Source organism: Sturnira hondurensis, unplaced genomic scaffold, assembly GCF_014824575.4.
Source record: "Sturnira hondurensis isolate 20B ecotype Veracruz unplaced genomic scaffold, ASM1482457v3 Scaffold0004474, whole genome shotgun sequence".
Taxonomy (NCBI): Eukaryota; Metazoa; Chordata; class Mammalia; order Chiroptera; family Phyllostomidae; genus Sturnira; species Sturnira hondurensis.
In genome coordinates, this window is record NW_028077105.1 from 14,100,297 (window position 1) to 14,128,032 (window position 27,736).

General features: G+C 36.5%; 1 protein-coding gene across 1 annotated transcript; it reads left to right on the forward strand.

Moving 5' to 3' along the window:
* The first annotated feature begins 909 nt into the window (after positions 1-909).
* On the forward strand, positions 910-26,851 carry SERINC1 (serine incorporator 1). Its single transcript, XM_037045838.1, has 10 exons — positions 910-1,046; positions 9,826-9,987; positions 12,882-13,051; positions 20,246-20,325; positions 20,565-20,702; positions 22,104-22,273; positions 22,378-22,468; positions 23,950-24,094; positions 24,201-24,431; positions 25,699-26,851. The coding sequence occupies exons 1-10, from the start codon at positions 1,008-1,010 to the stop codon at positions 25,832-25,834; spliced, it is 1,362 nt and encodes a 453-aa protein (XP_036901733.1). The 5' UTR covers positions 910-1,007; the 3' UTR covers positions 25,835-26,851.
* The last annotated feature ends 885 nt before the right edge of the window (positions 26,852-27,736 follow it).

Genomic DNA, 27,736 nt, shown 5'->3' on the forward strand with positions numbered 1-27,736 from the left:
TCCCTAAAGTATAGATGGATAACCAAACTGGTAAATGGGCAAAAGTCTTGAAAACACACTTTATACATAAGAGGATGTCTTGGTGGTCAATAAACAAAAGTTCTCAACCTTACTACAAGTTATGAGGGGAATGCAAATTAGTAGTATAGTGAGACATTTCACTTCTTTCATGTTTGCTAAATTAAACTCAAATGCTGGCAAAGACGTGGAACACCTACCTTTCCTACTGCCAGAGAAAAGGGTACATTGGTAAAACCACTTTGAAGAGCAATTTGCAACAGTGAGGAAATTGAAGGCATTGTAGAATCAATATGTTTGAGTTTTCATAACTAGTATGTCCCCTTATTTTAGTAATTTAAAATTACAGAATGTGCAAACTTAACATCTTAATAAGAAGTTAAAACGCGTGTCAACAGCCAACAGAAGTGATACACTCAAATGAACAGAAATATTACAATAAAACTTGTCCCAGGCAGTGGGCTGCAGGAATAAACTGAGAAGGTAAATGGGGGAAACGAGGGAAAATTGGGAAAACGAGAAATGAGTGGAGATAGGAGAGATGAACGTCGAGAAAGAGAAAGCAATCCTCCCAAAGCCTTAAGAGAGGTTTCTATAACGCTGGAGGGCAAAACAGACTCAGCTCTATCCTCTACTAATACTCAAATTCAAATAAAAAGTAACGAAAAGGAAGTTTTTTTCACGTTGTGTTCTTAATTTCGCAAACTACAGTCAGCCCTGCATTAGCCAGCCAGACGTTTTGGACCCCAAGTATTTTAAGATTCCTCTCAAAGAAAATTGCCCTGGGTTTCACGGGTGCGCATGCGCGATCTCAGCGCGTCGCTTCCCCCATTGCACCCTATCTAGGCTGCAGAGGACGTGACGCAAAGCTGAGGGGCGGGGTAAACTCTGCGCCGGAAGTGGCTCGTAGATCGTAAATAACCTGGAAAAGGCAAGGGAAGAGCTGTCTCCATTTTGTTGGCGTTTGCTGTTTCTCCCAGGATTTGGAGATGGGGAGCGTCCTGGGACTGTGCTCCATGGCGAGCTGGGTAAGGTGGATTTTGGCAGCCTTCGGGGTCCTAACGTGAGAGGCGGGAGAGAAAGGGGTTTGATTGAGCTGGGTGAGAACCGACGGGAACGTGGCACCCCACCCAACAGGGAGTGCCTTCTGTCCCCATTTTTTCTCTCTCATAGTCGCTCCGACTTAGCCTGGGGGCTCTGATTCTTGCTAAGAGCTGACTCGGTGGTTGCGGGGAGCAGTAGAGGTGGGAAGGCAACTCCAGTGGGAGAAATGAAAAAGAGAGCCGGTAGTTTTTCGTCCCACCCGTCTTTCTTGAAAGCTGCTCCCCATTCTTCCAGGCCCCCTTTTGTTGTTTGTTCGTGTCTGCGTAGGCCATCTCTATGGAAGTCTTGGGCCTTTCCTTCTGTAGGGTGCTCCCTCGCTTCTCGTCATCTCTTTCCACGGCCTCACACTGCAGCACTGCCATCCCTGGAGGCCGGTCGGCCTCTTTGTTCTGTCGCTCAGACTCCAATTAACTACCCGTTATTTGGGACAGTCTGACAGTAATATTGCTGTAGTTCATGTAGCAATATCGTTTTGAAATAAGTAGTTCTATTTTGCGATGTCTGGAAAAGCTGGTCGGTTCTGCAGTACTTTGTGCCCTTAAAAAATATTTATTTATTTATTTATTTATTTATTTTAGAGAGGAGGGAAGAAAGGGAGAAAGAGAGCGAGACATACATCTGAGAGAGAAACAAACTATTGGTTGCCTTCTGGATGGGCCCCAGGGAATCGAACCCATGACCTTTGGGTTCTGGGAGGATGCTCATCCGAGCCACACTCGCTGGGCAAAATTTTGTATCTTTTGACATAAAGCATTCTTGTGTAATATGAAGTTTCATTCTTAATCATGTGTACTTTGCATTTTGATTAGACAGTGTTAGAGTGAAATCATTTTTCATTTTAGTAACAAGATTTCTTGATTGAGGTGGTACAAATAAACTTTATTTAAAATAACCATAGGATTATTCTCCCAAATAAAAGGAGACAAAATATTGGCATTACAGTTAATAAAAGTAGTTGTAATTTTGGTCGAGATATTGGGATTCAAATCATGTTTCTCTAATTCATGAATTCTAAATCCCACTTCTCACAATTGCTTGTCTGACTTCCCAAATGGTGTCACTGCTTTAGCCAGCATTTGATTATTTTACTCCCCGCCCCCAAAAAAGTTCTTGATATGGGTTGAATTATAAATGTTTAATTTTAATGAAATAATAAATGGTGGTTGCTACTCCAATCAGGTCATTCTCATTTTTGGGCAGGGAGAGTTGGTGTCTTTTTATCTAAAGAAACTGGAGAATCTGCTTGTGCCTATTTGACTGTTTTATGCAAAAGAGGCATATTAATGTAATAAATAAAATGTATTACAAAGTAAAATGATTATTATGAGATTGTTTTTACTGGGGAGGGATGCCGTGTCAAATGATTCATAAAGTCAGGTTTTGTCCAGTTAGCAAGTGGGCGTGTTCTTTGTATATAGGAAAGATTTAAAAGGAGGGGTACATGTTTCCCATTTTGTTCTCATCTCCACATCAGTGATGAGCAAACTTTTTTACTTCAAGGACAATTACAGTTAAAAATTTTTTTTAAGGTTTTCAAAATATGTATGTGTTTTAAATCAAAGTAAATAGCTTTAGTGAACAATGGGAAAATGATATTCCCATATATGTTTTTAAAATTTAGTTCTCCACCTTTATTGACTACAAAACTAGTAGAATTGACACTGCCTTTCCAAGGTACATTGGAAGGGTAGTACCAACGGGGCGGTTTTCCTATCTTGCAATAATTAGATCTCTTGGCAGATAGCCTAGCTGGCCAAAGTTATTCGGGTTCTAGGTTTTTGTGGCCAGTCTAGGAATTAATTCTATAATATGCAGTCTAGATCATCTTTCTCCCCGTCCTTCCTGAGGCCTTTGTTGGTTTATTCCCGAGTCGTTCCATTGCAGTTCCACAGCAACAGAAGGGGAATTTGCCTTGTAATATGCAAATCCATTTCTTCCGCAGTCTTAAGAGTCTATATGCTCATTTACTCAGGTTTTGCCAAATTTAAAATTTATTCAAATTTTCAAAAGTATTTACGTCATTAAATTGGATCAGTTTAGTCAGAACTAAATCTCTTCCTTTGCTCAAGTTCCCTTGGACTTATCTTTGTAAAAGATTTCTAATTAATCAAGCAACTGTAGAGAATTTCTAAACTATGGAAAAAGTATAATAGAGATTATACTTCTATGTAATAATAGAGTATAATTACATGTAATACTGTGTAGAGATTGGAATGTTACGTTGCATTAATTAATTAATTTATTTATTTATTGCTGTGACGGGGCCTAAGAATTAGATAATTCATAATCCTTTGTTCATCTATGACTCTGGTGATTACCTTAAACCCTATCAAACATCTTTGGACCTCCTACCTAATCCTGTAACTACATTACCAGCAAGTTTCCCCACCCCAGTCTTGACAAAGTGTTAGTGACAAGAATTGATTTTTTTGAATGACTACACCTTGTATATAGTAACTCATTTTTTGTCCAAGACATTTAATGTAGTTAAGTAGTTCATAAGAAAGAACTAGTGGTTATTGACTATTTTGTGCCAGCCTCTGCTAGATTTTTATTTTTTAGTACAATGTCTTGTTTTAAATGATTCATAGTTGCTACAGATAGTCATGCGATGCAGAGTATACAGTTAAAGTGTCACAAAAAAATCCCACCACCAATAACATTTCTTCTGTTTCATTGCATATGTACAAATGGATGAATCAAGACAAAAAAATACATTTTGGGGAATTGTAGCATGCTAAATATGTATTTATAAAGATTTTATTTATTTTGGGGGGGGAAGAGAAGAGAAACATTGATGTGTGAGAGAGAATGATTGGTTACCTTTCACATGTGCCCCCACCCTGGGACCAGGTGTACTCTGACCCAGAATCAAACTTGTGACTTTTCACTGTTTCGGACCATGCCCACCCAGCTGAGCCACATTGGTCAGGGCAACATACATTTTTAAACAAAGCGTTATATCTAATTTTTCCTGAATTTGATAAAGTAAAGGAATTTCTGTATGGTAAGTAAGCATTTTTTCATTAGGAGAGTTTCTTACAAAGATTTTTTTAAGGCATTGCTTTTATAGCAGTGGTTCTCATCTGGGCATGGTTTTACTCCCTTTAGGGACATTTGGAAATATCTGCATACATTTTTCGTTGTTATAGTCTGAGGTAAGCAGTCCTGATGCCTGGTGGGTGGTCGAGGCAGGGATACTGCCAGACTTTTGATGATGCACAGGACAGCCCCCATCAACAAATAGTTGTCCCAAAATGTCGGTATTACCAGTTCTGCTTTATTCTCTTCATTTGGTCAGGGGAAAAATGGGATGAAATCTGGAGTTTTAAACTGCTAAAAAGACATTCAGCCAGTGCTTTTATCAGCCTCACTTATGGAGGTATTGATATCTGGTGCCACACCAGTTCCTGATGGACTTGGAGATTCTGCTGTAAACTTTATTGCTGCTTAACATTTTCTTTGATGGCTTATGATTCAGCTTTCTTGTCCTGTTAAGTCAGTTATTATACTCTGTCTTTCATATTTAATATCCTGTGCTTTTTGCCTTTTAATTTTATTTCTTCTTTTTCATTTTACTGGTGTTTCCAAAGGGAACAAGAGTAAATTCATCTAGTCCGTCTGCCATCTTTAACTAGAATCCCTTTGTATTATTTTTTATATGTGATCATTATGTTTTATAACCATAACTGCCTCAGTTATGTGCTCGTTGAACTAAACTAGTCATTGTCACTGTGTGTTCCTAGACCCTGTAGCATCAGCACACTGGGAAACTTACTGGAAATGACTGGGGCTCAGCATTCTCTTTTAATAAGCCCTCCACTTAAGTGGATTCAAAGCTAAAAGCATACCTTTTTTACCATGGCATCCACCAAATTTTTAAAAATCTCAATTTCATCTCCTAATTAACTAAATTTTGTCATCTAATAGATTTTTCAAAAAGGATTCATGGATGCTGAAATCCTTGAATTCTTTTGTATTTAAAAATGTCAGTTACATTTTTGAGAGATATATTGGACTGATGTAATGGTACATTTGACCCCTGCACAAGGGTGGACTGTTAGGGCCATTGACCCCCATGTAGCCAAAAATGTAAATATGACTTTTGACTCCCCCAAACTTAATTACCCTTGGTATTTGAAGGGGTTTGATTTCAAGGCCTCTGTGGATACCAGAATCCATGGGTGCTCACGTTCCCTGTATAAGATGATACACACATCAATGCATACAGTCAGCCCTTTCCATCCTACAGATTGAAAACAGTGCAAGGTATTTATTGAGAGTGGAGGGGGTGGGGGGAATCGTATAAGTGGGCCTGCATAGGTCAAACCCATGTAGTTCGAGGGTCAACTCTACACTCACTTCCTGCAGCTTCGTAGTTATTTCTGTGGATTGTGTTCTGTCTTAGTGCTGCCCTGGATTCAGTCCCTGCCGAACATCTCACATGTGCGTTTGACTGGTTTCTTCTGCCTGGGTACCTGAAGAGTTTTTTTTTATCTTTGAAATAATTAACCAAATGTATCTGACTTTAAGTCATTTATTACTTTTTCCCCCTCTGGAAAACAGTTTTATTTTAAAATACAGTTTCATTTCTTTATCTAAGGAAGTTTTTCTTGTATTATATCTCTGCCCTTTTCCTTTGTTTTATTGAGAGGATTCCCTGTTTCAAGGATCCCAGTTACCTTCATGTTATACAGTCTTTGTTTTCCTTCCACATTGTTATTTCTATATGCATTTTTGTCATTTCTTAGTTGATAAAATTTACATAAAGTTCATGCTTTATATTATACAGTTCTGTGAGTTTTGGAAAATCATGTACTTGTGTAATAATGGCAGAATAATTATCTCCTGAAAAACTCTCTGTCCTGACTCTGGCAAGTCTTATTTTTTCTTTCTTCGGAGTTGTACCTTTCCAGAATGTTATTTAAAGAGAGTCATATAATATATAACCCTTTGAGTCTAGCTTCTTTTACTTAGTGTGATTTACTTGTGATTCATACATATTGTACTTTATTTCTTTTATTGGGTATTTCTTTTTATTGTGGCATAGTATTCCACATGCAACATGGAACACCCACGTGTTAGATGTACCACACTTTATCCTCTCTCTAGGTAAGGGGCATTACTAGATTTTGGTGACAAAAGAGCTATAAAAATTCCCATAAAAGTTTTTTGTGTGACTACAAGTTATTTTGCTTAGGAAAATATGTAGCAGTGGAATTGGTGTCATGTGTTAAGCGTATGTTTGACTTACAAGAAACTCCCAAACTGGTTTCCAATATGGCTATACTATTTTTCATTCCCACCAGCAAAGAAAGTTCTAGTCGCTCTGCATTCTTGTTGGTACTTAGTATTATTAGTCTATTTGATGTAAGCTATTCTAATATGTGTGTAGTGATAGCTTCCTAATAACTAATGATATTGAGTACTTTTTCATGTGGTTGTTTGCTCTTCATACATTTTCTTTTTTAAAATGTTAAAATGTTTGGGCCATTTTTTTGGTTATTTTCTTATTAAGTTTTGATAATTCCTTATGTATTATGGATACCAGTAAATTTTCATGTAACTGAATTGCAATTTTTATTTTTAAGTCTGTGGCTTACCTTTTCATTTTCGTAGTAATGCTATCTTTTAAAGAAGAGTTCTTAATGTTGGTGAAGCCCCATATCCAATATAACAGTTTTCTTTTGTGAGTCACACTTTTCATATTGTGTATATCTTAAGTTAATTTTGACACATGGTTTGTTTGAGGCTTAAGGTAATTTTCTATTAAAAAAAAAACAGTTATCCAGCTATTTCAGCACTCTGCCAAAAACATTATCCTTTATACAGTGATTGACTTAGACACTTATCAAAAATCCCTTTACTGTATTTGTGTCTGTTTCTGAACTCTGTTCTATATATGAATGTGTCCAGTCTTTTTCCAGCCAAATGCTGTTTTGATTAAAAGTAGCTTTAAAATTAGTCTTGAAATCAGAGTAGGGTTATTACAACTTTGTTCTTTTTAAAGATTCTTTGGGTTATTCTAGTTTCTATATAAATTTTAGAAGCAACTGATTTATTTCTAACAAATTTCTGCTGGGATTGTGATAGAAATTGGATTGAATCTGTAGATCATTTTGGAAAGAATTGGCACCTTAACAGTATTGACTTTTCCAATCAATGAGCCCAGTTTATTTATTGTGCCTTTTATTTAGGGTTTTGATTTCTTCCGTCAGTGTTTTGTAATTTTTTATCATTAGGGATCTAGTATATTTCCCATGTATTGCTTGTCCCCACACATGCTTAGCCTCCCTGATTATCAGCATTATCCACCAGGATGGTACATTTGTTACAATTAGTGAGCTTAGATTGGCACATCATAATCATCCAAAATTTGTCGTTTACATAAGTTGAACTTTTGGTATTGGACATATGTTGGGAAAATATATAATGGCATGTATCCACCATTATAGGAGCATTAGAATCACTGCTCTGAAAATCTTCCTTGCCATGCCCGTTCATCCCTCCACCCGCTCTCAATCCCTGATCTTTTTCCTGCCTTTTCCAGAATGTCATACAGTCATAATCATATGGTATGTAGCCTTTTTGGATAGTGTGCCCCTGTTTTTAAAGTACTGATTCATATACCATTGTCTGGATGTACATTTTATTTGTCTATTCTCCTACTAAAGGACATCTCAATTACTTTCAAGTTCAGGCAGTTATGAATAAAGCTGCTATAAATATAGGTATGGGAGACTGGTTTAACAATTGAAAGTCAGTTAATGTAATCCCTCACTTCAGCAAGCTTTTAAAAATCGTGTGATCACGTTGGTACATGCAGAAAACACTTTTGACAAAATTCAATACTTGTTCATGAGAAAAACTCCCCATAAACTAGGAATAGAGGGGACTTCAACCTGATAAAGAATATCAATAACACATCTGTGACTAACATACTTAATGATGAGAAACTCAAAACTTTCTCACTAAAGTCAGGTACAAGGCAAGATGTTTCCTCTCAACACTTCTTTTCAAAATTGACCTGTAAGTTTCAGCCAGTGCAGTAAGACAAGAAAAGGAATAAAAGGTATATAGATTCGTAGTTGAATATAGTTATTATCTATGTAGAAAACCCAAAAGAATCAATATAAAAAATCCTGGAACTACTAAGCAGTTAGAGAAAGGTTGCAGAATTCAATATTAATATATAAAAGCAAATCTCTTATCAATATATCAGCAATTAAAAAGTGAAACTTGAACTTAAAAACAATACAATTTATAATAGTATCCAAAAGCTGAAATACATAGTACAAATCTAACAATGTACAAGATCAATATGAGGAAAACTACAAAACTGACTAGCAAAGTCTAAAGGGACAGATATTCCCTGTTGGTAGATTAGTAAGACTATTGTTAAGATGTAAGTTTCTCAGATATGATCTATAGATTCAATGCAGTCTCAATCAGAATCCCAGGAAATTACTGTATGGGTATTGAAAAACTGATTCTAAAGTTTATATGGACATACACTGAGAATAGTCAACTCAATATTAAAGAATGAAGTTGGAGGATTGACACTATCTGACTACATGAATTAGTATAATGCTGTAGTTACCAAGACTGTGTTGTATTGGTAAAAGAACAGATCAGTGGAACAGAATAGAGAGCCCAGAAGTAGACCCGTGTAAGTATAGTCAACTGATATTTGACAGAGTTGCAAATTTTACCTTGATGGTTGTGGATATACTTTTATTTTCAAAAAATACTCTTGAGCTTTGTTCTTAGACATAAGTGAGTTACTTGAAGAGTATTTGATCTTTGGTGTTTGCTTTAGTGAAGCTGGAGTGACCATTAGTCTTATGGCTGATTTTTTTTTTTCCTAGTACTGAGTAATACCCTTATAACTGCTCAATACCTCATGAATTGTAAGGATTTTTCATTCTGGCTGGTGGGAATACCATCTCTTCCTGCCTCCTATTTCCGCCCCCCCCCCCAAGTAATTTATTCAAATGTATGCACTGGTCATTGCTCTCCTGAAGACAAGTTGAAGCCTCTGTAGATCTCCACAGCTTATTTTGTATAGTTTTCTGCCCTTTAGGATTCTGTCAGTGAAGCTACCTTCACTTACTTGCACTCTCAGTTCATATAGACTGCTGGTCTCATCCTGGATCCTACTCCCTGTTCTAGAAACTCTCCCCAGGCAGGAATGTGGGCCAGTCATACAGCTTACATTGTTTCCTCTTAGAAATTACTTTCCTGCATTGCCTCCTGTTAATTGTCTGACAAACATTGTTTCATTTACTCCCCCCCCCCCCATTTGATTAAGGCAGAAGGGTAAGTCTAGTGATTGTTACTCTGTCTAGGTCTGAGTTTATGTGCAGTTCTGTTAGAGAAAAGTTAGCCAGCTTGTAATCATGAATATCTCATCCACTGCCCCCACCCCCAAATTGATTGCTACTAGTGATTTTTTTCCCCTTTTTGTTTTAACGGATTTTTATTTACCTTTCTTGCTTGCAAGAATTTTTACGTTTCACTTTGTTTCATCTTTACCCCAGAATTACTAAGTTTTATAATTTACAGGTAATGCATGTGAGCCAAATACCTTTCACTCCTTGGTAATTACTTTAACTTCAGTTCTTTTTCTTTTATGGATGGATAGAATGTAAATTTTCACTCTGTCATTTTAAACTGTTCTGACCCGTAATGCTGTTTCCTCAGATACCGTGTTTGTGTGGTAGTGCCCCATGTTTGCTGTGCCGATGCTGTCCGAGTGGAAACAACTCCACTGTAACGAGGCTGATCTACGCTCTTTTCCTGCTTGTTGGAGTGTGTGTAGCTTGTGTAATGTTAATACCAGGAATGGAAGACCAGCTGAATAAGGTTAGTCTTTCTTTTTTGATTGGTTAACTGAACCTATAGTGTGTGTATGCATGAAACAGATTTTTGTATACTGGAAACAAGAATAAACAAGTAGGATAATATGTAATGCCAATTTTAGTTATCTCATCTTTTAGGAAAGACAGGTCTAAGCTTGTTAAATTCTGTGATTGTGGTTCAAAAAATGTGCTGTGGTAATAAGAGGAAGTAATTCTAATCAAGTAAATGTCCGTTTCAGTAGGTCTCATGGAAAAAGGGACATTCTAGGAATGAATAGAACTTTTATATTCAGACATTGAAAAATCAGAAGCCAAATGAGGATGAAGAGCTTTTTTGAGCAGAGAGTGTATGCTTTAGGAAGACTGATCTGTTAATTAGGATAGAAGTCAAGCAGTTATGGGTGGAGGCTGTTGCAGTGATGTAATGAATGTATAGAGGGCCTGAAATAGACTGATTATAGAAATGACTGAAGCTGGACTTAAATATGGGCAGCGGTAGGATTATAAATAATAACCAGGTTCTGGTCTTATACAACTGGGAGAAAACTGTTATAAATCCATGGTGGGAAAAAAAGTAAGAAAGGGTGTTTTATTTTAAAAACTTTTTTCAGGGAGTCAGGTTGAAAAAGATGAGAAATATAGTTTATAATATGTTGGCTTGGGGGTACTGAACTACATGTGTGTGGGACAGACTCTGTGTGTGTGCAAGAGAGAGAGAATATCTAGCAGGAACTAGAAAACATGGGTGTGGATCTTAGAAAGGGGGTTGGTGGAGAAAAAGGAAACTTCTAAAGCACAAGTGGCGAACACAAGGCCTGCGGGCCAAATCCTGCCCTCCACCTTGTTTTATCCGGCTGGCACCTGGTTTCTACTGGGGGCAGTGCCAAGCTCTCGCTTAACTGGTAAGGAGTAGTTACATTTGTGCAGTCCTAAAATTACATCTGGCCCTCTGAAGGCAACCGTGAGGCTGATGTGGCCCTGGAGAAAATGAGTTTGACACTCCTGTTCTAAAGAAACAGTGTGAAGAGAGAATCAAGAGAATGCACTGTTGTGCAAACCTTAGGAAGAGGGTGTTGGATAATGAGTACATGACCAGTGTCTTGGAAAAGCAGTTTCTTTAGAGTGCTGGGGCTAGGAGGGGCGGGGGAGGGCAGTCAGCCAGCCATGAGGAAATGCATCCAGTGATATAGGTAGCCGATACGAGTTTTAATAAACCGGTGGTCTTAGCAGGAAACTGAGTTAAGGAAAGTATTTTTTAGAATGGGGAAATTTAATTTGTATTTTGGGAATAGTCAAAGGTAAGTGATCTCATCTGTGTGTGTGTGTGTGTGTGTGTGTGTGTGTGAGAGAGGGAGAGAGAGAGGGAGAGAGAGAGGGAGAGACAGGGAGGAGGAGGTGATTAAGAGAGGGATGTAGAAGTTAGCTGTCTTCCAAGGCAAGGTGAATGATAATAGAAAATTTGAGGTTGAGAGTATTTGTCAGAGAACCTCCATTTTAAAGCAGAGAGTTGTCTGCTTGGGGTTGGCTTTGGGGTAAGGAAAAATAGAGAAAGTTTGGAAAATTTTATTAGTATGATGCTCAGTTAATCTTACTCAAGTCCTGGGTATAAGGGAAAAAACATACCAAGAGATGTTGATAGGATTTTGTCATGGATCCAGTTAACCATGGTTTTAAGAGTTTAGTTGGTGGATGTTAGTTCTCACCTCCAGGTATTTCTACCTCTCTGCTTTCTGGGGGTCATCAAAGATTTGTATTTCCTAGAGTGCTTGTGATATGTTAGGTCATGTGCCTAGTACTGGTCAATGAGTTGTGAGTGGACGTGATATGCTTCAGCCTCTACTTGCTGATGCAAGATTTCCTTTTTTCTCTATCACAACCTGTACATCATTTGAGATGGTGGTTTCTCCAGCAGCCTGGATTCCTGAGTTGACTACTCAGGACCAATTATGTAAATGTACATGAGCAAGACATATATGTTTTAAGCTGTTATTTTGTTTGTTACTGTACCAGCTTAACCTGATCCTTATAGATGGCTGAATTAACTTAATGATGGAAATTTGCCAGGTGTTGTGCTGCCCTAAGGGAGTGGGATAATCAAAGGTGCCTAGTGAGTACATGTTGCCAAGTGATTGTGGGTAAGAACATATTTCCATAAGGTTTAACCTGGGTCAGAAAGGTGGTATTTACGTGAGACCCAGAAAGGGCTTATTGACTCTATAGAAACTAGCACAAGGAAATAGCACCTTCTTAGCGTAATGTAATTTTATTTCTCATACATACAAATAGTATATGTAGCTCAGAGACGTACTCCCATTTATTTCACTTAAAAATATTTTTGTATTCTGATTCCACTGTGACTTTCTGAAATGATAATCAGTGTTTTTCAAGATTCAAAGTAAAAAAATAAAATCACTCCCAGTGATTATGTTAATCCAAATTTCATTATCAGAAATAATTCTTGCAGAATAAGGTCCCAAAACTCTGAATTTAAGTAGCATTGGTTTTGAAAAGCTGTCAATGTCTTCATTAGGGTTCAAAAACTGACTTAGTTACTCTATAATTCTTTAAACTTTTATTGATTTTATTTTCCTCTTTGCTTATCTAGGTAATTCAGTATATCACAGTAAAATGCAAAATTTAAAAAAATTTAGAATTAGTGTACAAGTCAAAAGAAGTGTTCTGTTTAAGATTTGCATTTGTGATTTTATCATATGCTCCTGTAAAGTGAAAAAAGAATTAAAGTTCTTTTTATGAAAATGTTCCGGACTTATCTTGATTACATATTCAGCATAAACTACAAAGCAAACTTTAATTTTCTAAATCTTAAACTGCTTGATTATACAGAATTTTTTTACTTAAAAAAATTCTAGTTTACAAACTCTTGTTTCGTTACATTAGATTCCTGGATTTTGTGAGAATGAGAAAGGTGTCGTCCCTTGTAGTATCCTGGTTGGCTACAAAGCTGTGTACCGCTTGTGCTTTGGCTTGGCTATGTTCTATCTTCTGCTCTCTCTGTTAATGATCAAAGTGAAGAGCAGCAGTGATCCGAGAGCTGCAGTGCACAATGGGTAAGTGTTTAAATACAGTCTGCTGCTTAATGATGGGGATAGTCTGAGAAATGCATCGTTAGACGAGTCTGTCATTGTGCAAACGTCATAGAGTGTACTTACACAGACCTGGATGGCATAGCCTGCTACACAATTAGGCTATGTGATGTAGCCTATTTCTCCTAGGCCACAAACCTGCACAGCATGTAATTGTACTGAGTACTGTAAGCAGTTGTAACACAGTGTTAAGTATTTGTGTATGTAAACATTTCTAAACATTGAAACAATACAGTAGAAATATGCTGTAAAAGATAAAAAGTGGTATGCCTGGAGAGGGCACTTAATATTGATGGAGTTTAGCTTGTGGAACTGGAAGTTGCTCCAGACAAGTCAGGGGGTGAGTGCTGAGTGAATGGGAAGGCCTCAGACAATACTGTAGACAGACTTTATAAACACTGTACACTTAGACTACACTGGATATATAAAACAACATGAGATCAAATGAAAAAACGAGATGATGATGCAATCAAAAGATGCGGTAACACGAGCTAGGGGAGGCTGCTGCCAGCATTACACAGCATACTGTTCTACAGGAAACTTTAAATAAGTAGAGAGGAGGACACTCTAAAATATGAGTAACAAGTCTGGTACACCCTGAAACGGATATGATACCATATGTCAACTTTAGTTGAAAAGTAAATTTTAGAAAGTATGGTAAATACATAAACCACTAACATTTCTATACCAGCATTATCTAGCTTATATACTGTTTGTTTATACCAGCATCACCAAAACACTACAACACTATGTCAGCTACAATATTAGTAGCTGGTGGGTTTTTTTTTTGGCTCCATTGTGATCTTATGGGACCATTGTCCTATAGGTGGTCCGTCTGTTGTTGACCAAAATGTTATCTGTTGCGTTACTGGAAACTTCAGTGTAAAATTCTGGGTAGTCTCTTCTCAGTAATTTTGATCTGTCTAAATAAACATTAAAGGTTACACAATTTGTAGAATTATTTGGTTATTCATGAATGATAAAGTAAGAAAGTCCTCTTATGTGTACTTGAGAATGTCAGACTTTGGAAATATAAATGTTAAATATAAGTCATTTATTGGTATAATCTCTGATACTTAATGTTTTATATTTTCATCCTAAAATGGGGATCCACCACATCTGTGACCAATAATGAGGGGCTTATTCCTCTTTCTCTTCTTAGCTTTTCGTAGACCAGTCTAAGTACATAAAATAGAACTTGGTTTCTTAGACATGCAGTTCAGCCAAAATGAAAATAAACAGAATGATTAATTACTTTTCTAAATGTTGGTTGGCTAGGCAACCTGGAAGGAAACTTCAGGGTCCCTTTTATTAATCTCTGTTATTATAGAGTGCCATTTCTGTTACTCTGTTTGAAAATGTTAAATTTTATCTCCCCCCCCCAATAAATTTAAAAAATCTAGTATCTTCTGTTTCATATTTATTAACATATGCCACCAAAGTCAGGAAGAATGAACCAGTGAAATATAAATGGTTATAAAAAATGTGTTGACAGCTTTTTATTTTTGTCCTTGGTCATTGGTTTTACTTTATGTTTTTTTCTTAGGACTTTCTTAACCATCTTTATTAAGTGTTTTTTTTTTTTTAATCCTAACTTGAGGATATATTTACTGATTTGAGAGAGAGAGAACATTGATGTTGGAGTAACATTGAATGGTTACTTCCGGTACACACCCTGCCCGGGGGTCAAACCCACAACCAGGTGTATGGGATGATGCTCCAACCAGCAGAGCCACCCGGTCAGGGCTTAAATGTGTTTTTAAACATCTCTTAAAATGTATTACAGAATGACAGTCTCAACCATTCCCGTTCTCAAAGTCTCATGCCCACAGGCACTCCAACGGTCTTTGTTACATGTGCTTTTTGAAAGAGATATAATTGATATATGGCATTGCATAGGTTGAAGTGATACAAAGTGTTGATTTTATATGTTTATTCATTGCACTATATTAAACATCGTAGTGTTAGCTAACACCTCTATTACCTTGTGTCTTAATTTTTGCGTGTTTGTGTGTGTGTGAGATGAAGACAGGTAAGATCAAATTTTTCAACAGCTTTGAAGTCTAACACAGTGTTGTTGCTTATAATCACTATTCTGTGCATTACATCTCCGGAACTTACTCACTTACTGGTTACAAGTTTGTACCCTTGAAAAACATGTCCCAGCTCTCCCACTCCCCAGACCCTGCTAACTACTACTCTATTCTTTTGTTCACAGGTTCACCTTTTTTAGATTTTAAATTAGTGATATTTGGTGTATGTCTTTCTCTGTCTGACTTATCTTACTTGTTAACACAGTGCCCTCAAGGGTCCATCCATGTTGTTGCAAATGGCAGGACTTCCTTCTTTCTCGTGGCTGTATAATATTCTATTGTGTATATATTACATTCATCCATTGACAGTCACTTAGGTCATTTTTATAGCTTCCCTATTGTAAATAATACTGCAGTAAACATGGGAGCGCAGATATCTTTCTGACATCCTGTTTTTATTTCCTTTGGATATACACCTAGAAATAGGTCATACGATAGTTCTATTTTTAACTTTTTGAGGAACCTTCATTCTCTGTGCCATAGTGAGTGGTCTAGTGTACACTACCACCACCAGTGCACTCGGGTCCCCTTTTTATCACACGCTAGCCAACACTTAACTATTTCTTGTCTTGGTGATGGCCATTCTGACAGGTGTGAGGTGATATCTTAAAATGGTTTTGATTCATATTTCCCTGATTAGTGATACTGCATATCTTTTCATATATCTGTTGGCTATTTGTATTTCTTCTTTAGAAAAAAGTTTCTGTCCATTCTTTAGTTGAATTGTTTATTTATTGAGTTGTATGAATCCTTTATATATATTCCCACCTTATCCAGTACATGATTTGCAGTTGTTTTCTCCTGTTCTGTAGTTTGCCATTTCACTTTGTTGTTTCTTTGGCTGTGCTAAAGGTTTTGTTTAATGTACTCCTGCTTGCCTGACTTCACTTTTGTTGCTGTGCTTTTATTGTCTTCTCCAAAGACTCATTGCCAAAATTAATATCCAGGAGCTGCTTCCCTGTTTTTCTTCTTTTTTGTGTTAGTACCTTCTTAGTAATCTTTTACGGTGTTTGGTCTTATGTTTAAGTCTTTGTTCATTTCTAGCCAATTTTTGTGAGTAATGTAAGATAGGAATCCAGTTTCGTTTTTCTGCATGTGACTATTCAATTTTCCCAAGATTGTCTGTTAAAAATCATTCATAACGGTGTAATTCTACACCCTCTGTTCTGTTCCATTGGTCTGTGTGTCCATTTTTACACAAGTCCCATGTTTTAATTGCTGTAGCTTTGTAGTATAGTTTGGAGTCAGTCAGTTTGATACCTCCAGTTTTGTTTTTCCTTCTTCTGATTGTTTTGGCTATTTGGAGTCTTTTGTGGTTTTATAATTATTTTAGGGCTTTTTTCTATTTTTGTGAAAAATGCCATTGGAATTTTTACAGGGATTACATCACATCTAGCGATAACGTTAGATAGTATGGGCATTTTAACAGTATTAAGTCTTCAGATCCGTGAACACCAGATGTCTTTCCAGTATTTTTTGTCTTCGGTTTCTTTTGTCATAGTCTTGTAGTTTTTTTCATTGTATAGATCTTTTATTTCCTTGGCTGAATTTATTCTGAAGTATTTTGTTCATTCTGGTGCTATTGTGAATTGAGATTATTTTTTAAATTTCCTTTTTCAGATATTTGTTAGTATATAGAAATTAAACTGATTTCTCTAAGGAGATTTTATATCCTGTATCTTTACTGAATTTGTTGACTAATTCCTATAGTTTTGTGGTTGAGTCTTTAGGATTTTCTATATACAAAATCATATCATTTGCAGATAACAACAATTTTACTTTTTTCCTTTCCAGTTTGGCTGCCTTTCATTTCTTTGTTTTACCCAATTGCTATCACCAGAATTTCTAGTAGTGCATTGAATAAGAGTGGTGAGAGTGGGGACCCTTGTTTTGTTCCCAGTTGTGGAGGAAAAGCTTTTGTACTTTCACAGTTGAGTTTGATATTAGCTGTGGGTTTTGTGTACATGGCCTTTATTGTGTTGAGATATGTTCCTTTTATACCCAATTTGTTGAATGTTTTCATCATGAAAGGATATTGTATTTTGTGAATTTGCTGATGTTCTGTTGAGAATTTTTGTATCTACATTCATCGTGGAAATTAGTCTATACTTTCTTTTTCTTGAAGCCAGAGCAGGGTGTGGGGGCTGACCTGGCAGGACCTTGAGGCTCTGGTGAGTTGGTGGTGGCCTCAGTGGCAAGGCTTCCCCTCTGTCAGTGGGCGCTTTGGAGCAGAATGAAGTCTGGGCCCCAACCACAGTGGGGTCTGTGGACCCCCTTGCATAATGCAGGTAGATGCAGCCGCAGTGGCCGTGGATGTCCCAGAGGAAGAGAGCTTCACTCTTTCCCTTTCACATTTGATGCATCTTCCACCTCTGATGCAGAATCTGATGCTGTGGTTGGATATTTAGAGGACATTATCGTGGATGACAAGTTCCAGTTATAAAACATTTTTATGGAGTAGTGCTACCAGGAGTCTGAATATAGAAGAAGATCAACTTATGTCACATGCTTGTTTTTAACCAATATATTTCATTGGTATAAAAGTATATTGAAGAGGAACTGCTGGAGTGGGTTCTTGGATTTAACACGGCAGCTTTCACAACTTTACAGCACCATGAAGATGAAGTGGCTGGTGACATATTCAACATGCTGCTTACATTTACCAATTTTCTGGCTTTTAAAGAAATGTTTCTGGACTACAGAGCAGTAAAAGAAGGCTGGGAACTAGACTTAAAGAGTAGTTTAGTGATGACCTATTGTGCAAGTCATCCTTTTTACTGCCTTTCCAGCACGATCTGTGGCCTTGGGTCCCACCTCCAAGCAGTGAGATCGTTCTGGATAGCAGCAGCCCAGTACGTGTATGCTAGGTGAGGCTTTAGCTAATGACGAAAGAATGCATCTTGGAAAGACTGGCTCTGTTGTGTGGCTCTTCATTAGTGTTAAGTGTTGATGGGTCAAAAAAAAATACCTGACCCACCCGGCACCTGTTTCTCCAGGAAAACCTTGTGTGTTCAGGAACCCTAATTCCCCTCCCCAGACACATACCTCTTAGAGGCTTTTCAGTCGCTCTCCTGGAGCAATCCCACATCCAGTGTATTCCACCTGGATGGCCTGCTCCAGCTACATGTTGGTGCATCAGCACCCACCATCACTGGTCCTGTGTCCCCCCAGGTTTTGCGTCAGTTTTTTTGTGTACTCCCCACCGGCCACTGTGGATGAGAATAAGTCTACCAAGAAATGATCTGCTTGGGGAGGAAAGGTGGCTGACCTCTGAAAGAAGGGCGAAGAGCCTTTTCCTCAATGGGCTTTTATTGGGTTTGTTTTGTACAAGAATACAGGTAAAGCTCATTAATCATTGTCAGGCAGTAAGGATCAAATGATAGATGACATGCAAAGAACTCTGAGGGCCTATTCTGAGTCAGGGTCAGATAGCTAAATGGCCATAAAACTTTGAGAAACAAACTCAACTTTCTGCTTGGACCCTTATCATTTGGGAACCCGCCCTTTCTAGTACAGGGCTGCACTGCCTTCTGTCATTGTTTCGGGCTTAAAAGTAAGGCAGCCAAGAGATTAGGAGACTTCTCACAGACAGAATGAGGACTCAGGCTGTGTCAAAGCCAAGGGGCAAGGGTCTATCACTCCCTTTTGCTATGCCCCCCCAAGTCCTTCCCTGGAGGCTCCCTGTGATCGTGCCTGTCTTAGGTAGTTCCCCCCCTTGGGGAATCTTACCCATTATTGGCTACCTGATCAAGCATTGGGGTCCTGTTATGGATGAAGTAAAAGGAGCAGAAGCAGTGCCCCTGCCAGGGAGATAAGCATTGTCTCCTTAGTGGCTCATGGTCTGAAGGTTGCTCACTCTGCCTTAGCCGTGGGGGGTTACAACTTCTGAAACCAGGCAGGGCGGTTCCCAACACTCAGAGCTTTTTACATGCATTAAATGTTCAGTCCTCAGTGAGAATTTTGACTATTTATCTGGGTGTTACTCAAACAGATACCAGTCTTGAGATTTCTGGATCTCTTATCACCATCACAGCTAGTCCTTGCTGGGCTTCAGCTGCAAAGAGTGTTCTTTACCTAAAAGTTACAATATGAAAATCAGTTCCTAGTCTTACATTTACAGTCTTTGTATCACTGTCTTCCATTGCTACTGTTGTAGTCCAACTGTTCTAGAAATCTCTTTTAAGTATTTTTGAAAAAATATTTTTATAGATGAATACTCCGGCTACCCTAGTGGATATAACCTTGGAACTCCTGTAATTACCCTTTTAAAGATCAAAGTATTACGGTATGTGTTGTGTGCATTTTAGTTGACAGTGCTATGAAAGCAAAAATACTGTTTTTATTGTGACACTCTTATTTTACTGGACACCAATGAAAATGTGCTTACGTGGGAAGTAGAATAACCGATACCTTTTCTTACAGCATGTTAAATGTTTATGCAGGTTTGCTTGCAACCTTTTCTTTGTAAATCAGTTCATGAAGTTTTCTGTTGGGGTAGAGGCTCTGCAAATCATCCTTGTCAAAATCTCCCACTAAGACAGTGTTCCACTGGTCAGCACGAGGAGACAAAATAACACAGTTCTACTGGTCATCCGTCTGCTTTGATTTAGTACACTGGCTTACGTAAAAAATAACAATCTGTAATGACTTCTCATTTGGCTGTTCTAGTTTTAACGGATGAGCTATGGACTGTGTGTTTACTGTACTGATAATGGTACTTATCACTTTTGTACCCTGAGTTTAAAAAAACAAACTATTTAGTGTTATAGTGTACCTTACATTTCTACGTATTATTGCACTCATTACATAAAATAAACCTTTGAAATGGAACTGATACTCTCAATTTATTATAATGAATTAATGACAAAAATATCTTATTTAAAATTGTCCTCTAAAAGAGTTTACATAGTAGTCTTCACTTCTCATTTTCAGGAAATCATCAGAAAAAAATGAAACAGTCACATAAGTGTAGCTGTTCTTTGAGATGCTTTTAGAAGATTTTATGTATGATACCATATGTTAAACAAATGTTTATTAATTAAAGTCATGTTTCTTATTGCTTTAGATTCTGGTTCTTTAAATTTGCTGCAGCAATAGCAATTATTGTTGGGGCTTTCTTCATTCCAGAAGGAACTTTTACAACTGGTGAGAAATCTTTTTTCCTTAATCATAAGGTATTAAATTTTTTTTAAAGAAACAGAAAAAATCGCCTGGAACTGTAATTCTACTTGTTTATTGGTTTTGTTTTGTTTTTTGTTTTCTCCAAGTTGGCAAAATCAGAGAATTTATATAAAATTTTATTTTTCCTTGTGCGTATTGTAATTGTGAGAATAAAATAATAAAAATTGCACCAACTACTCATTTATGTGTTTTTTTCCTTTCAGTGTGGTTTTATGTAGGTATGGCAGGGGCCTTTTGCTTCATCCTCATACAGCTGGTCTTACTTATTGATTTTGCCCATTCATGGAATGAGTCATGGGTTGAAAAAATGGAAGAAGGAAACTCAAGATGTTGGTATGCAGGTGAGTGTTTGTTTTACAGATTATCTTTGAGATAGTTGAATTGTGAAGATGAGAGCAGATATGTAGACTGTGGGGAATCATGATTTGTGTGAGGTTTGTGTATATCAGTAACACGAAAAGAATTCCTACAGCATTGTAATTGGTGTTTATTAATAATGATGAACTTGATTCCTGTAAAACAGATGGAAATTCGGGAGCTTACAGCAGGTAACAATAATGAGGGAAGTGAGCCAGACTTTAGGTTTATATTCAGTTCTCATAAAAGTAGGAGAGGTTCTGATGCACTAGAGAGCGTGGCGGCCCTGTCTAAAGAATGTAGCCACTTCTCATTTTCATCCGGTGGTTGCCCTTTGGAAATATGAACCCATTATTGCCTTATTTCTCTTCTTTTTTAAAGAAGCCATAAATCTGGATTTTTATGTGAAATAAACTGAGTTTTATCTAAAAAATATTTTATATCGGAGTGAAAGCTGAATCCGGCATATCCTCTAACCTAATACTTCTCTCACACAACTAGTATATTTGATCTCAGTGGTTAAAAATAAGGAGTTTGGTATTCAAAGAAGTCAGCTTTAGTCATTGGAAAATTCACTTATATAGATTACCTTGGTCTTTAATGCAAAGTCTAATGTAAGAATTTTTGTTTTGCCCTCTGCTGTGTCCCCAGGGCCTGGGATGTTGTAGGCATTTAAATATTTATTTGTTGGATGGGTCCCCTGCTCCTGAGGCATATGTACACAAATATATGTGTATTGAGCACACATTAGCACAGACACTAAAACACATCGTGTATGTTGAAATTTATAGAGAAGACACTTAGGTTAGTTACCTTATTAAATACAATAATAATGACTTATTCTTTCATAGCAAATAACTTTTAAAAATTTTAGTTGAGGAAAAGCATTGATTTCGGAGCTTAGCAGTGAAAATAATTTTGTTTCAAGTGTCTTTATTTATAACTAAACAATTATGAATCTTTAAAAACCTTAAGTAATATTCCTCTTTTAGTTATTTTTCTTTTTCTTTTTTTGACTTAATCTTTATTGTATTTTTCCCCATTACCATTTAGACCCCTTATTTTTCTGTATTTTGAAAATAATGGTTAGTATTTGTAAATGTGTTTTGCACACTCTGTGCTATAGTTATTACCATTAATAACAATCATATTAGTATGTTACTAACTTGAAAACATATAATAATAGTAGGTTTAAAGACTATAAAATTCTTCTGTAATAAAGTTCAGAATTAATATTTTCCCTGCTTTTATAGTCTGCATAATGCTGACAATGTCACTTGCTTAGATATATTTTTAGTAAAACAAGATTATTTTTAAACAAGGCCTATGCCTAATTTCTAATATTTGTGATACAATCTAATTGTCCAATTATATTTCTTTCACAGCTTTGTTATCAGCTACAGCTCTGAATTATCTGCTGTCTTTAGTTGCTATCGTCCTGTTCTTTGTTTACTATACTCATCCAGCCAGTTGTTCAGAGAATAAAGCGTTCGTCAGTGTCAACATGCTCCTCTGCCTTGGAGCCTCTGTAATGTCTATACTGCCCAAAATCCAAGTATGCTCTTTATATCATTAGTTTGTATGAAACTTCTGTTTTTCTAAGTTTTCCTAAATCTTCTGGGTTGTTAGAATATTTCTCTCCATTTTTTATGTTTGTAGGAATCACAACCAAGGTCTGGTTTGTTACAGTCTTCAGTAATTACAATCTACACGATGTATTTGACATGGTCTGCTATGACCAATGAACCAGGTAATGTTTTGTTTGCTTGGGTTTATATATTTTTAATCAGTCTCCTGCAATTGTCTTTGTTCTTTTCCCAGAGATAGTCATTTTGTGAAATGAAAGCTATTTAAAAATTAAGAAAGACAGATACATTATTTCACTTGTCTGTGGAATATGAAAAACAAAAGAACAAATTCATAAAGACAGACAACAGATTGGTGGTTACCAGAGGGCAAGCGTGCTTAGGGGGATGGAGAAAGGACAGGGGGCTCAGCTGGTGGCAGAAGGCAGTCAGATTCCCAGAAGAATAGAGTGTGGAAATACCATTTCCATGTCTGCTGAATGATTATGTATATTTTAGCTTTTTTCGCTAACAAAATTCTAAGAAATTATATGAAAATTATAAGAAGTATGCCTAATTTACACAGTGCATCTGATAAATTCAGAGAAATAATAGGGGTTCGAATGCTTACTGATTCAGTTGTAGGCTCTGGGTTTTGGGGCGGGGTTTGTTTTTTTTTGGTTTTTACTGGTTATCCTTTTTGTCTGTGACTACCTTGCAAGTGAATATAATTGGGGCTTTGTAGTGAATTTCTTTATAGGTCAGTTGTACTGTATTTCATGGGAACAGAAACCAATATATATCATTTGAAGTGAAATAAATTGAAGAATTACTGCTTTTGAAAGGAAAAAAGTGGTTTTTTCCTTTAGGATAATTATAAGATGCTGAGTCTCGTTTTATTGAATTTAGAGACTCTGTAGGCGCTTTATCACTAGTTGGAGAATTGTGGTTTTTTGTTTACTATATTAAAGACTCATTATTAATTTCATCTAGGTAAATGGTTAGAAAAAATAGTAATTTGATTTTGAGATTATCATCTGAATGGCTTTAAGCTAAGAATCATTTTTCACTAATAAGATGGTGATTGACATATCTGGCTTTGTGGGGGTGGAACCTATTTTGGAAACTTTACTGAATAGTTTACCAAGCCTGCTTCAGTTCTTTCTTATAAGAGTTAAGAAACTGAATAAACATCAGGTCATTATGATTTATTTGGTCATTTCCACAAAGTGTTTGCTAAAATTGTAATTGGTATGTGTAAGCTGTCTTGCCTTTATAGCTGTGTACTTTGAGAGGTTGATAAACTTCATAAAGTTAGTAGTCACTATTTGTGTATCATAATACATAGTAAAAAGCCAATGCATTTTGGTTTAGAACACTTGAATTTTATTCCTAAGTTAGCTAGAGATTTATTATACTTTCGAGAGCTTAATATAATATTCAAGCACTTCTATAAAATTAGCAATATAAAATTGGAAAGGTTTCAGTATTAATACAAATAGTCTTAAAGTTTTTTTGTTGTTGTTACGCTTGTGCCTTTTGCTGGAAACTTTTTGAATTCGCTGTAAGGGTATAAAGAGTTAAAAAAAGAACTACAATTAAACCTTGAAAAATAAACTATTCCTTTTATTCTACCAGTTTAATTTGACCTGAATTTGCATTCCAGAAACAAAGTGCAACCCTAGTCTGCTAAGCATAATTGGGTACAACACAACGAGCACTGTCCCGAAGGAGGGGCAGGCGGTCCAGTGGTGGCACGCTCAAGGGATTATAGGACTGATCCTCTTCTTATTGTGTGTGTTTTATTCAAGGTAAGAGCAGTTCCGAGTTTTTTTTTAACAAGAGGTCTAGATACTCATTGATAAATCAATTTTTAATGCCCCTTTTCTTCTCTCTTTCTAAACTGTTTTCATTCAGCATCCGTACTTCCAACAATAGTCAGGTTAATAAGCTGACGCTAACAAGTGATGAATCAACATTAATAGAGGACGGTGGAGCCAGAAGTGATGGATCCCTTGAGGACGGAGATGATGTTAACCGAGCTGTAGATAATGAACGGGACGGTGTCACCTACAGTTACTCTTTCTTTCACTTCATGCTTTTCCTGGCTTCCCTTTATATCATGATGACCCTTACCAACTGGTACAGGTACTTACACTTTATGGAAACTTTGCATGTGAAAATTCCTATAGTTCTTTCTTAATTCCGGTGTAAAATATGGTGTGAAATACTTGTTAATCCTTTAGTATATTTTAAATTTTTATAGCTAAATGAATGGTGAGATCAGGGAGTGAAATGCAGCTTTTACTTCCATGCTTTTGCAATAACAAACATTGAAATATTTCCAAGTCTTGGAGGAGTTAAAATAGAAGTTTTCATGAAATGAACATTTAGAGAAATACATTTTGATAGTTGATCCAACAGTTTTCCGTATTTTTTAAATACTGTAACCAATTGCTGACAAAATACAGTAAAAGATACTTCTTCTGTTTTGTTCAAACTTCTTCATTAAAGCTTTAAAATTGAAGTGTGAATATGTTAGTGTAGATGGATCCTGAGAACACTTGAAAGCTTTTTTAAAATCACTTTCAAAACTTACTCATCTTTTTCTCGTAAGAGGAAGGTAGCAATTTATATTATTTTAATTTTCAAAATTCTAATTTTCTAATGATTAATGAAAGAGTTGATTTTTGAGACTCAAGGTGAACTGTATGTTTTGGGCAGCTCTGTTTTTAATAATTTTTAATGTGTAATACCTTTAACTTGTAAAAAGACTTTGAATACCAGCAAAAGATTTCTTAAAAAATTACTTTGCCTCATTTCTTTCAGAGCAGTCTTTACGTCATTTGTTACTGAAAAATAAACAGTTTCAAAAATTCCTACAATGCAACACATTAAGCTGTAAGAATCCACTTAGTTCTTAGTAATAAGTGTTAAGACTTCAGATCGAAATATATTTGGCATGTTTCCTTAACACAAAAATAAGCTAAATTTGGGAAGTATTTCCTCCCAGTCTTAAATCTGAGACTAGAATGGAGGATAGGAGGGAGTTCCCCTTATACACTTGGAACAGATTATATTCTTTACAAAGGATAGAATTGGTAAGTCTTTTGTGTTACAATAACATCTTTCTTATGCAGAGGTCACACTCCATTTCTCTCCTGTTTCAGAGCTGCTAAGCTAGAAGTACACAAAAAGCCTATTTCCGACAGCTTTTAGACACTTATGTCTTACTTTTAAAGAAAATTATTGATGTTTACCTTCATATTAGTTGTTAATGGGGAAAGCTAGGCAACATAAGTTAGTGACTACGTATCTGTTGTCACAAACTGTATACGAAGACTTCTGAAGTAATGAGGTAGCACGAGGGCTGATAATTCAATACCTCCCATTTTGGTTTTCTTTCAAATTTCAGGTATGAGCCTTCTCATGAGATGAAAAGTCAGTGGACAGCTGTCTGGGTGAAAATCTCTTCTAGTTGGATTGGCATCGTGCTGTATGTTTGGACACTGGTGGCACCCCTTGTTCTCACAAACCGTGATTTTGACTGATGAGGACATCTGGCATGAAAGTCCCAGTGTAATCATTGCTTATTTGAAATTAACAGTGTTTCCAACTTTTGTAAAGTTGTGTGCGCGTGTGCTTCCCATGAAACTTCTCCAGTGTTCTGGCATGAATTAGATTTTACTGCTTGCCATTTTATTCATTATATTCTTGTCAAGTGTGTTGATAGGTGTGTTAGAATGAATCGCAGAGGTTTTATGGTGTGGTGGTGAGTTAGGAAAAGTGGACATTGTGAGGTTTATACTGTTCTGTACCTGTGAAAATAATAGTAAAAACAAGGCTGCTTGACAATTTGATTTTTAAATTGTGTTAGAACTTAAAAGCTTAGAAAGTATAAAGGAAGTGAGTGGCTGCCTTTTGAAATATTTGATGCCTTGCTCCATGGGAGACTGCAAAGAATATGGCTATTTAAAAATTGTATAAGCAAGTCACTTAAATGACAATTGTCTGAAAAATCTTTTTAGGTTTTTCCTTTGATATAAAGATAGGAAACTTATACAGATAGTGTTTGATGGACAGCAGTGTAAGTTAAGATGGAGATTGAGGCAGAGACATAAAGAAACTCAGATCGTTAATGGAAACTCAAATTGAACACCCAGTTAGGTTTTAATCTTCCTGGAGTAGGGATGGCCTTCAGAGCAACCTAGTGAGCTTTGTTTGGGTCATTATAAACACATGTAAAGTATGGGTTCAGTGGACACATTGGGGACTCTGAAGGATTTAGATACAGGTTTTGAAAAGCATAATCATGAATTAGAAGGAAGTTGTTGAAAATCACTTTGAAATCAAAGATGGTAAACTTTGGACAGGACAGCAAGAAACTGCAAAATAGTAGGCTTTGGTAGCTACTTAGACAAAATCTAGTGCAGTCCTACCATTTTAAAAAAGCAACGGAAGTGCAGAATTAAACAGCTCAGGTAGCTAATCAGTGACAAAGCTAAGAAGGCCCAAGTCTGCCCCAAATAGCTGATCTTCCTTCTGGCATTCACAACTAACTTCTATTACAAAGATCCACGCATAATAGGTTTCGCACCTGAGTAGTGGTGGGTACTTTGTGCATTGTGAATTGCTGGTGTCCATCTTGCCTCCTGCCTGTAAACTGGGGCCCCGAGAATGGTAGAATGCTGTAGAATAAACTGCTTATAGTTAACTACACAGTTCAAAGATGTTTAAAATGCTTTTGTGTCTGCTGCCATCTAAATAAAATATACAGATTGTTATAATCTTAAATATTAAGCAGTATGTAACAGCTAACTTAGAAACTCTTAGTTAACTTGTGTCATTAGCGTCTTAATCTTATCCCTTAAAAAAACTTACATTTGCTTCTTTTAAGATATTTATTAATTTAAATGCAATGTAACAATACAGCTTAATTCCCCAACCTTATTCTGTATTGATACTGTGTTCCATGATTTGAATGACTGTATTCTATCTCAAAATAAATAAATTCAGAGAAAGTGTACAGTGTATTAATTTTTTATCTACTCAAATTTAGGTGGCTATAATACTCAGACCTACTTCTTATATATAAAAGAACCTGGCACTAGAGGGTTAATCAACCATTTTCTGCCTTGAAATACCGAGTTGTTTTAAAGGTGATAATTTACTCTTTTGGTCCTTTGAAAGTAACCCCTGAAGTTAGATCTCAAAGGTAATTAAAGTGGTGTTATGCTTCTAAAGAACCTTTTAGTGTACAAGTTTAGTTTAGGGAGACTATTTAACTATAAAGAGGAGTGAACTATTGGTATGACCTGAATGGGTCACCAGGGCAACAGCAGCACTTCATACTCACACCATTGATGTGTGAGCAGTTTGGTTTCTTTTTGATGTCAGTGTTTCTTCCTTGTAGCTGTCCTGATAGAATGTGATTTCATCATGATTTTGCTTTT